The 12,222-nt window shown below is 36.5% G+C and overlaps 1 protein-coding gene across 27 annotated transcripts in view; it reads left to right on the top strand.

Moving 5' to 3' along the window:
- The window catches only part of DLG2 (discs large MAGUK scaffold protein 2), a 999,237-nt gene that overhangs the window by 385,294 nt on the left and 601,721 nt on the right, over nucleotides 1-12,222 (top strand). For 14 of the 27 annotated variants that reach the window (XM_040647172.2, XM_025146910.3, XM_040647188.2 and 11 more), the window contains one exon: nucleotides 11,328-11,408. The exons of the other annotated variants lie outside the window; for them this stretch is intronic. In XM_040647172.2, the coding sequence (XP_040503106.1) occupies nucleotides 11,328-11,408 (81 nt within the window). The remainder of the gene's footprint in view (nucleotides 1-11,327; nucleotides 11,409-12,222) is intronic. 27 annotated transcript variants of the gene reach the window in all.

The raw sequence follows: 12,222 nt of genomic DNA, 5'->3' as shown, positions 1-12,222 counted from the left end.
GCTTCAGAGGTTACCTTATCAGCAGCTGAACCACCTGGTGTAAAACTGACACAGCTATTTCTGTATCATACTGTAGTTATTCCTGATTCTGAATTATGTGTAAAATATCCCATTAGAAAGCCAAGTTTTGAAAACACTGAATAAAACTACTTCACTGGGCTCTAGTATTCACCTATCAAATAAACTAGCTTCCTAAACACCTAAAGAAAGTGTGAACACAACAAATTACAAGGTAAAAATGAAGTGTTGAAACATTAGATATGAGCTATTTTAATTAATAATTATTATTATAATTTTAAATGTATTTTAAAAACCCCAAAATCTGAAGGTAATGTTCCCATGGCAACCTTAGCTCTATCTCCCATGTGCAGTAAATGTGTATGTATGTTTGTGTAAAAGAGGATCGTTCATTACCATGGTTGTGATCAGAATGATTTAGGACTTGCTGATCAGCAACCTGTTAATCAGACCAGAAATCTCATCTTTGAAAGTGGCTTATTTCTAATATTTCTCTAGCCAAGTGTTGCAACGTAGAGGTGATGCTGAATTTCTGTCCAGTCTGATAAGTACTCATGCTAAGATAGTATGTCTGAACAATCCATATCTTGTCATAAATCTGATCTATCACTTTCCAAATTTAGCTACTTTCCATGACAGACACCCTGCAGTCATGTATCCCATCACTTAGTAAGTTGAAATTTGAATATTTTTTTTTCAGATGAACTCACTCACTAGTATCAAACACTTCATTATGTGTACACCACACTTTGATGCACACTTAACATTGTAAAATTGATTTCAACCACGATGTTTTTTTAGAAGAGTTGAGCATAATTTGCCAATGTGCCAGGGTTTACAAAGGATGCAGTAGTCTGGTGACAGAGCTAAATTGTCTCCAGTCCTCTCAAATCACCTTAACGAATGGCATTTCCAGCACGCAGTGTTATGCAATGGTCCATCCCTTAATTTCTTCATCTGCATCTCCCACATCTCCCATAATTAAGTTTCTCCAAAAGGTGCACATCAGTCATGAGAAAATGTCTCTCAGAAATGCAGGTCTTAGCAAGCCAAAGGGACTGATGACTGGTGTTCAGCTCCTAGTCTGTGGCAGGGGAGTTGGAGCTCAAGAATCTTTATAGTACCTTCCAACCTAAGCCATTCTATGTTCAATAATTCTATGATTTTATGATCAGAAAGAGGGAGGTGTTTACGGCTGGTGCGGGGAGGGACCAGCAGCTGTATGGCATTCAAGCTACTTTGTTCAGGCAGAATGAATAAGGGAAAGTGATGTGAAAAAAGCACATACTATATTCTTGTGAAATGTGCCTAGATGGTAAAGGCATTAAAGGATACTGTTCATTTTTATTGCTGTCATGAGATACAGTGAATGACACATTCACGGTAGTAATCTTTACAAGTATTATGTAAAGTACTCCTTCGAAATGTAGCTTTTTTTTTCTCTCTCTCTTTTTTTCTTTTTTTCTTCTGCCATTGTTGCCCTGTAACTATTTTCAGTGACATAATTCTTAAGGGTACTGGTTCAGAAAGAGGATTAATACTTCAGAGGACAAACTGAGGGTGTCTTATTTTTCTTATACAATAAATACACATCTCTGAATCCTTTGAATATGAGCATATTCTTGCTGAGCTGTTGTATAAAATCAAAGCAAAAAACATATATAGATAAAATAAGCATAATATAAGCATAATGTTTGAATAAATATATTCTCAGCAGACTCAGAAAGTAATATGAAGATTTGCAGGCTTTCAAAATCTCAAAGCTATAAACCTAAAGATAGAGGAAATAAGAATCCATTGTATTTAAGAGCTATATGTATGCAAAGGAGATATAAGCATTAACTCACCAAGAATTCATCTAAAGAGAACTGAGAAATATCGGGAAAGAAACTTCATTCTATTCTGTTGTCATTTGAGGAGTTAAATGTTAGAACAATTATATTTAGGACTGCCTTTGAACAGAGGCTCTCTTTTAAATTTAGGAAAGCTGGACCTACTGAGATAGAGCAATTATTTCTATTTTTTCCTATGAGTCATGAGGTCAAAGTTTAATGCTTAGCATCCTGCTAAATTTAAACAACATAAAGATTTCCTGCCAATGTATTTCTGAATTTGTGTATCTTATTTATTTAGATATAGCACAAAATCTAAAACAGATGTTTATGCTCCTGAAGGCCCTCAGAAATGCAGCACAGTTACAGTCCCCAAATGTATTTATTGTAATTGCATTTCTTTTCTTTGTAGCAACATTTGTTTTATTTTCCTATAAAGAATGCTTCAAAATTTAGTGTTAAAAAAGGTAAGGTGTATTTGAAATGGGTCTCATGATAGATCTTATTTCAATTAGTCCTCTTTGAGACATCCAGTGAATGTCTGTGTTCACATGAGTAAGACAGCCTCTGCGTCATGGGAGGTAACGTTAGATTTGTTTCATTATTTCCAGCTAGCTGAAACCAGTTGTAATCTAAAAATGACCCCTCACAAGCACTGTTGAACTAAGGGATTGCTGATGGTTTGTAGAAAGTGTTAAAAGGAACACAGAAAATACACAAAAGAGGAGTGTGAAGCACTTCAAAGCCAGCTTCACTGGGGATGAAATTCTCCAGGAAGGCAGAAGACACTGAAAACAACACCTTTAGTTTTGCAGGTAGTGAATGCCAACAGAGAGCAACTTCTTTTCTTACAATACCGGGTTTTGAAATACTTGATATGGTTGATAGTTCTCACTGCCTCAGGAAAAGAGACTATAAAACTGAAGTAAAGAAGACTGAGGAATGGTTTATATCCCATAAGCTCGCAATATCAACTGTAGTTTTAATCAGAGAAATAAAAGATTGAAGAAACTCTAGGAATGAAGAGCCACTTAGCATTGCTGGAGGATTGTCTGAGATGATAGACCATGTCCAAACATGTGTATTGAGATGCATCTGTAGTCTGCTATGCAGCCTACACTGCTGATCTTTTTCACGTGTGCCACAGACACATAATGACTGTGTATTTTGTATTGTACCCAGTATTTGTTTTCTCACAGCCATTCAACTGCAGCTATTCCAAGAGCACGTCAAATCTTCCTGTATCAAAAAGTAGTGGAGAAGGGATTCTTATCCCAAGAAAGCTCATGTGAGTGAAAGGGTAAACAAAAGAATGCTAATATAATATGTATTAAATATATATGATATATATATATGATAATACATATATGTGATAATATGTATTAAATCACATTGCAGAAGTTGGCAAGAGTCCATAGCATGTTTTGCTCAGAAGAATCCTCATAGGAGTAATGAGCAGTTCATTAGGAGATAAATATACTACTGAATTGAAAGTAAATGGGATATGTATGAAGTTGGACATGGTTGCTAGAAACAGTTGTTTTCATTTTTCAGTTTTGACACCAGATAGTGAATTTACTACTGACAGTAGAAGAGTTAAGTGCTGCACATACCTCATTAAAGAAGATCCCCAGAACTTGGGACAGAATAGAAAGCAAAAAAATATAGAACCATAGAATCACCTGCACTTGACAGCAAAGCCATTTCAGTGTGCAAAAGCTGACCAGGGAGAGGTCTCTAAAGATCAGAATTTACTGAGGAGATCCCACATTAAGGGAATATTGAACTAATTGGATAGATGAATAACGTGTAATGAATACCATGGATCATAGAATCACAGAATGGCTTCAGTTGGAAGAGACCTTAAAGCCCATCCAGTTCCAACCCCCATCACGGGCAGAGCTGCCATCCGCCATATCAGGCTGCCCAGACCTCCATCCAACCTGGCTCTGAGCATCTCTGCAGCTTCTCTGGGCAGCCTGTGCCAGTGCCTCACCACTCCAACTTGGAATATCCTATGATTCTAGATTCTATACACGGGTTGTTCTGGGCAAAGGAACTGTTTCAGCAAAAAGCACATCGCTGATAACCTCACAAGCAGTAGGACCTAGAAAGATTAGTGAGCTGTGACCAGATGCTTTTTGGAAAAAGGATGAAATGCTCAGTCAAAGCTGAATGAACTGCTGTTACATATATTATTAGCTTTTGAGAGGCACTAGTAGGTCATAACACTGATCCTTTTTGACACCTGCATCCTCATTGCACTTGGTTTTCTTTGAAGGGAGAGCAGTACAGAGAAATTAATGCTTTAATCTTACTGAAAGTTTGGAAAGCTGAAAGAATTAGAGGATCTTCATGATTTTCATAGTTGAAATATGAGTTCTTCTTATTCTATTCTGCAAAGCCTGAAAATAGCTTCTACATTATAGATGATAAAAACTGAATATCAGTTTACTGTAATACATAAGGAGACTTTAAATTGTCAGTGTAAATATCTAATGAATATAAGCTAATATTGACCACATATCAATTTTCAAAATGGCTTGGAAAGCCATTTTTGCTCAGATAAATAACTACTTTTTGTTAAAATACATGATTCATGAACTGCTTGTAAACCTGTAAGAGCTTCTTTCTTTGGACCAACTGTCTCATGCAATTGACAATATCTTAGTAGAAAAAAATTGTCCTGAGCCTAAATTTTCCTCGAAATAACTGTGTTGTAATATCCAGTCTGATCTCAGATGAGATATGAACAGAGGTTGCCAGAGCAGATTCAAGGTAAGGCTCTGGAAAATGACTGCAGTTGACAGTTGCATGTACTTAACCCTTATTACCAATTTGGGTAAGAACTCTTGGATCTGAAAGGAGTTGGAAAGTTCATCTCCAAAATGTGACAGAAAAAATTATACTGAAATGATGGTTAGTTAGAGTGAACAACTCATGAGGTAAGATGAAAAATAATTTGTATTGGCTTCAGTTGGAAAGCAGTATTGTTGATCTAAAACCTTGCAGGATATGCCAGAAATACAGCCTACATTATGCAAAAGAGACTCAGATATGTTGTTCAGGGGAAAAAAAAAAGGGGGGGGGGGGGGTGGAATAAAAAGCATTTCACATTTTACAGTGGAAATAAAGCACAAACCTATGTATTTGTGCTTGACTATTAGCCTTACTTTATTAGGATATGGTCCTGTGAAAGAGGACCTCATAAACACGAAATCCATTTTTGATGTATGTAATACAACTGCATGACTAATAAGCTGAGAAATGGCTACAGTTTATTGAGCCTGAGCTTAAATAGTGTTCACTAAACATTAGATCTAAATGGCTGATGAAAAGAATGTTAAAAAAAAAAGACCAAAAACTCTATTGAGAAATTGAACAGACTATGATATATATTCAGAACTTTCAAATCTCTCCATTGAAGTGAGGTTGTTATCATTGATAACTTTGATTGACAGGAATCTGAAAAATATCAAACTTGCATTTCTAGAAACTACTCTTAAAGTCATAGTGGACTGCTAAATGGTGGAAAAAAAGATATAGCAAAGTGAATGACACAGGTAGAAGTCTTGGGTAATCCTACCTCAGATAATGGTACTGTGTACCTCTGGTAGTGAAGAGTGCTGTGCAGAAAGTCAGTTTGTACTGTCTGGCTCATTTCCACACCACTTAAGTCTGGTCCCTTCTAGAGTAGTTTTTGGCCAGGAAGAGATCATCTGGATGGATCCAAAACAGAGTCAGACTTCCACTAACAATTAGCACTGAGGGCAGTGAGGATCCAGCTTGAGCATGTTGCTCAGCTTCCTTTTTTTCAGTATTATAGCCATTAAAAGGAATAGCTGAAATATTATATAGGTAGCAAGTTGAGCTAACCAACACCAAAAGCGACTTCATCAGGGAGCAACCAAAACAAGCAGTTTGACAGCAGCAGTAAGGATATTTGAGGTGAGAACTTCTGGACTGAAGCAACTGCTCTAGAGATTTCCAAACTAATTATACTCTACTAGTAAGATTACTTATTGGATTGACCAAAAGTACATGAGTTCATATAGCTGTACCATTTGATTTTTGGGGTGGGAGTGAAAGGCATGACTAGGGGACTGCTGGTTTAATGATTGAGTTTCCCAGGTAGGAGTAAGCTCTTTTTGCCTTGCAGTAAGTAGAGTCAAGTGACGAGGAAGGTCTCTTGGAAGAGGAGGTCTCTCCTGAACACCAACTGGTCACTGAATACCACACAAGCATCAATCACCTGCATTAATTTTATCCATATCATGAATGGGGGTTCAATGATAGGATTGAAGAGAGGTGTTTTTGAGATAGTTATTTCAAAATTTGTTTCTACAGAGAAAATTAAGTGGAAAAAGAGATGCTTATAGCATGACAGCTTGCAGACATGATTTTCTAGAGTAGCCTTGAAAAGTAATAGGCTGGCAACAGAACAAGTGTAAACTCTGTTCCCCACATGAAGATGTGACACCTCAGTTCGTGTCTGATACAGTTCTTTCACCTGGTTCCTCACCTTTTTCTTCTTTCGCTTCTATTCCCATTCCCTCCAGCTCATCTGGGATAGCACTCAGCACATGCTGATACTACTAACTAACCAGAATCCTTGGTACATCTCTGCATGCAGATGTGAGCATTAAAGCACAGGTCTGCACTGAGCTCCAATATTCCTTGGACCCAATACCACTCTCTCCATGGTTTCTCACAAAGCGTTCATTTCTACAGAAGCAATTAGCTTCACTGCAGATTAAAAAAACATTATTTTTTTCTGGGCTTACAACCCAGTGTAGATTTCTTCTTTCTCTCATCTCCACTCACTCTTTTGCAGCCTTCCTTGTCAGTGCTTCTGTGCAAAGCCGTATGGCTTTCTAAGTTCCAATTTTATTGCATGTCACAAATATTTGTGTCAGTCAAATATAATGATACGTGGTAAAAAATGCAGCTAACTGAGTCATAGCAGCCACTTTACAAAACCATTTTCTAGTGGCTTAGGAGATAAAGCCAGAAGTGTTTTCAGCACAGACAGAAAAGCAACTGCCTGTTTTCATGGGGCTTTGGAACTTCACTTTTGCTTCCAACCAACAGGGCATAAGGCATGGAGACAGTTAGATCCAAACTGCAGGAATCCTACATGTGGCACACCATCCCCATTCCCACATTCAGATCAAGAATGAGAAACGAAGGCAATTTGTAACATAGCGATTATGTAAAACATATGCACAAATTGAGGCATTGTATACACTAGTGTAATTATCCATTGCTGACAATGACTATACTGGTGCTGAATGTGATTAACCTGCAAGCACAGCCAAGAACTATTCTTGTTTCAAAAAGGCCATGTTAAACCTGCCTGCTTGTAAAACTGTGCTCAGTGCTGTTTTAATTGTACCCATTGCTGACACACGTTGTCAATAACAAGCATTTTCTGCTGCTGTAGACAAGGGTAAAATGTAAGGATGTTGCAGTGAGCCAAAGCTTAAAGCCCTCTCTTAGCTCATATTCTTAGGATTTAAACTACTGGGAAAACTTTATGTCTCTGGCTATTTATTATTACATACATAATGTTCTTGGAAACCACTCCACATTTAACAGCAGTTAAACCCATCTGCTGGTCTTGAATTTTCATTTCATTCACAAGCCTGCCTGCTTTAAAAGTATTTTTGGACTCATCACCAATGTGCTATCAAGCTTTTATTATTTTGCTACAAGTTGGTAAGAAGAAAGACTCAAATTTTAAAAGGAAGTTGTAGACTCCTGTATATTTTTAAGATTTTACTTGAAGTTTCTCTTCCCTTCATTATCTGACATGATTGGAATTTGTAGTTTAAACACAGTTATTTGCCACAGAAGTCTATCAACCCATGCTAATGCTGATTTTAGTGTGCCTTGTAATTGCACCTGCATAAATTCTGTAGAATTCATCTGACAGTCACACTGTTGGCATAAGGAACATTTAAACTAAACAGTGTTGGTTCAATCAGTATACTGAAGTTCCTGTAAGTGCAACAGTTTTTCATTGTTTTATTTAGACAGAGTAACACAATTTTCTTTATTCACCTCTTCTTCCTGCATTTGTGTTTCATTACTTCTTTTTTGCATAGCATACTTCAATGCCCTCTATCTAGGGTTAGCAGGAGCTTCCTAGTTTCTTCAAATTCTGTTATGATCTTCACTTTCTTAAGATATTTTTTTTTTTCAGAGAGGATTTTTTTTTCCCAATTTTCCTTGAGTGGATGGCTTGGTGATACTGTCTGATGTTGTATAAAGGTAATTTTGTAGGACCGAGGGACTTCCCAGTACTGTGTGTGCACCATTCCTTTTCTATGACAAGTAATGAATTCTTCCTTAATCCACATATTAAGAAAATTTTCCAGGCAGTTCTCTAGATATGGATATATATAAGCCCTTCTAAAAATTGAATACTTGGACATCAAATCCAATTTGTCCTTAGGTCTTGTTTACAACTTTGACTTTAAGGTGAATTATACATTTATATTTAAAATATGTAATAATTAGTATTGTTCCATTGTCTATTATCAGATAGAGGACATTCTTGGGACTGAGATTCAGTTGTCTAAGTGAGGCATCATTTGATATCCTGCAAGATCTGAGGTATTCACAGGGGTTTTTGAAATGGCAGGGAGAAGCCCATGGCCTTATGAATCATAGAATCACAGAATGGTTTGGGTTTGAAAGGACCTTAAAGCCCATTCATTCAGTTCCAACCCCCTACTGTGGGCTGGTTGCCCCCCACCAGCTGCCCAGGCTGCCCAGAGAATATCCAACCTGGCCTTCAGCACCTCCAGGGATGGGGCACCCACAGCTTCTCTGGGCAGTCCATGTCAGTGCCTCATCACACTCTGAGTAAAGAATTTTTTCCCAAAATCTGATCTAAATCCCCCCCTCTTACTGTTTGAAGCAAATTCCCATTGTCCTATCACTATCAGACTGTATAAAAAGTTGGTCCCACTCCTGCATATATGCTTAAAGAACTGGAAGGCTACACTGAGTTCACCCTGGAACCTTCTCTTCTCCAAGCCTAACAAGTCCAGCTCCCACAGCCTCTCTTCAGAGGAGAGGTGCTCCAGCCCTCTGAAGGAATCCTTATGAAGCAGCAGCTGGAGACAAAGTGATAAATTCATACATCTAATGACAACAGAAAAATGTTATTTGTGAAACTCATGTTGACCTTTAGGGCGTCAGATTTGTAATATACGCTATGAAGCCTATAAATGTTGCTGTTTATAAATACTCCTTCACTTCCTTTTATTCAAGAGTGTGTTTTACAAGGAGGACTACATTTCTACACTATAGTTCTTCTCAGTACAATTTGTACAATATGAATTTGAAAACATATATACATATATACATATATATTTAATTAGCACAGAGAAATATGCCTTTTCATGTTGGCTGGCTATTATTCCTCTGATTCCCAAATAAACTTGCTGAAATTACCAGGAAACCTGAAGTTCTGGTTGATAAGAGCTACTGAATCATAGCTTGAAGGGCTGAAAAGGTTTTGTTTCGGTGTTTCAGCATCGTAGCACTTAGAGGCTTTTTTCACAGCAGCCAATTTAGGATGGTATCTTGAGGTTCTGGCTTCAGTGGAGGCAACTGATCACTATTCCCATGTAATATCCTGTCTTTTCTTTTCTAGGCTGTGAATTCTAAATATCGCATTATTGTTTTTCTTCTCTTGTAGGTTTCCTTCATTTTTGTCCGGTACCTATCTTAAAAAACAGTGTCCCCCAAATGATACAGTTCTGCTCTTCTCTCATAGTCAATAATTACAGCTCAGTAGTTATAACCCATGTTCTTATGCACAACAGTGTTTTGAAGGAAAGCTGTTTTGCAACAGAACCTCATTCTTGACTCCTTTTAAGTGAGTGATCTCCATATAAATGTTCCTTTCTTAGTATTCTTGTATCTTTCCTCAGAGCAGTTCTTAGAACCCATGAGCATTTCTTCTACATTTATGAAACTATGCATCACATTACATGGTAAGAAAAGATACTCCAGATTTTGCCATGTCAAAATGCCTTGTCCAAATGAGTTTGATTGAATATTCAGATCTAAATCCATCCTGACCAAGGCATGATACAAATGCATCCTCCGAACGTGATCCACTGCCTTTTAGCTTTGAACCATTCTCAGGAGTTTCCCATGTCTGAAAGGACTCTGCTCTTACCTCACATCCAAGTGCCTGAAATTTGACAGCATCACTACAAACCTCAGCTCTTAACAATATTGTTTTATGACAGCAGTCATGTTTGAAATCAGAGCAAGAAGTCTCTTTACCTCAGATTATACTTAACAATAAGATATTGTACACCTTTTTTTTTTTTTTTTTAATTAGTATCCATTCTTTATACTGACAGTGTCTCAAGACTTCCCTGAATGTTTTGTTTACCTAGTGCTTGCAAGTAAAATGTTTTAATATTGCAGGAGATAGTGAAAAAAATGTGCTTTTGTCCTTTTGCATTTAAGAAGTTATAATTTTTAATAATATATGTAAAAACATCCTTAAAATAATATACCACAAGGTGACCAAAAGCTTTACATAAACACTGTAAAGAATAAGAACTTTATAAAAATGTATTCCAGTACTCTAGGAATTAAATATTCTATTAAAAAAATAGCTAATAGAAGCTGAACTCCTGACAAAGAAGTTTTATTATTTACAAACACTGTGATCCTTGCAACACAGCTCTCCCCGTTACTTACGGGGCTCCCTCATAGTGTTGTTTGATAAGAATTTCTGTTTTCTGCAACGGCATTGGTTCATGCCTGGTTGGGGGGTGTGAATTCATTGCATTGCAGGTATTCCATTTCAAAGTAAATAAATAAATAAATAAATAAATAAATAAATAAATAAATAGGCCCAATGTTGGTTAAAAGTGAATATATTGTCTCCTACTGTTAAACATCATAAAGATAATACAGAATCAGTTTTAAAATTTAAAAGAAACAGGATTATTTCTAGTTTTAGGTAGAAAGAGGTGGACTGTAAAGAGAATATTTATTCATTCCTTTATAGCATTTTTGCTTGATTTGCTAATAATTACTTGTGATTGGTAGATGTTCCATACTGAAAATATACTGAAATAAAGTAGTGCAGTGTTTATTCTCCTAAAATATTTCTCACTTGCTTGTTCTTCCTTGAAGGAAAAATAACTATTCCACAGGTATTTATAATCAATAACACATTGAATATTATAGAACATAATGCTTTTTCATTTATGTTAAAAACCCTCTGAGCACTTTAGCATGTATTAATACCAATTTACAGCTTGAAAGGAATAGAAGGTATGCCAGAGTAATTTCCAGAGCAGTTATAGCAACAAATTCTCCTCACCCCTGAAAAAACAAACTGGGAAGCAAAAGTACACAACTAAGCACCATATGCAAACATAATGAAAAATTTGAGTTTGGAACGTGTCCTGAGTAGATGTCTCTATGTACTTCCAGAAAGGCCAAGAGGAAGAGAATCCCACAGGTAGAGGCCTTCAGCTGGGACCTTTCCCTGAAATGGAATGGACTAATGCACAGGTGAGAGTAGTGAACTGAGCTGTGGGGATAAAAGTGAGGAAAGGAAATAGTTTCTGGACTGCTGCTTCATAGTTTTGCCTTTTTTTTTTTTTTTAATTGTTTTATTGAACACCTCAATAATTGACAAGATTCTGAGGCATAATTTTTTTGCCTCAGCTACACAGCGATTAAACTGAAAATATTTTTTTTTCTTTTAAGAAAAATGATTTGGCCTCACCTGGCTTTTGACATCTGACCAAGTCATCAGTATTGCCATGATAGTAAATAATTCTTCCTGATCACAGTTCATACTGGTTTTGTATATCTCCTGTAGACTGAGGTGGATTGTATCCTAAAAATAATTGTCTCTCTCCATTGTCTAGAATTTCTCTGCATTGCCTACACATTCTTTATAGTCAAATAACAGATATAAATGCCTAGATGTTAGATATCTCATGTGGTAAGGAAAAATTCAGTTTTATCTTTTTCAGACTTATATATATATACAATCAGTTTATGAGTGGTAGCAGGCAAGACCAACATGGGACATAGGAAAGGAAAATTAAGTGTATTTATGCTGAATGTTGCTGCTGGACTTGATAAACCTGTCAGACAACAGCGTTGATGAAGATATTTCTTTTTATCAAAGAATTTTTTCAGTAAAGGAGTTATCATTGAAGCTATTACAATGAAAAACTCCATTTCAAAGAAAGAAAGAAAGAGAGAAAGACAGAAAGAGAGAAAGAGAGAAAAAGAAAGAAGGAAAGAAGGAAAGAAGGAAAGAAGGAAAGAAAGAAAGAAAGAAAGAAAGAAAGAAAGAAAGAAAGAAAGAAAG

Source organism: Gallus gallus, chromosome 1, assembly GCF_016699485.2.
Source record: "Gallus gallus isolate bGalGal1 chromosome 1, bGalGal1.mat.broiler.GRCg7b, whole genome shotgun sequence".
In the NCBI taxonomy this organism is placed as follows: Eukaryota; Metazoa; Chordata; class Aves; order Galliformes; family Phasianidae; genus Gallus; species Gallus gallus.
Note: the sequence above shows the minus strand (reverse complement) of the source record. Positions and strands in the feature narration are given on the sequence as shown.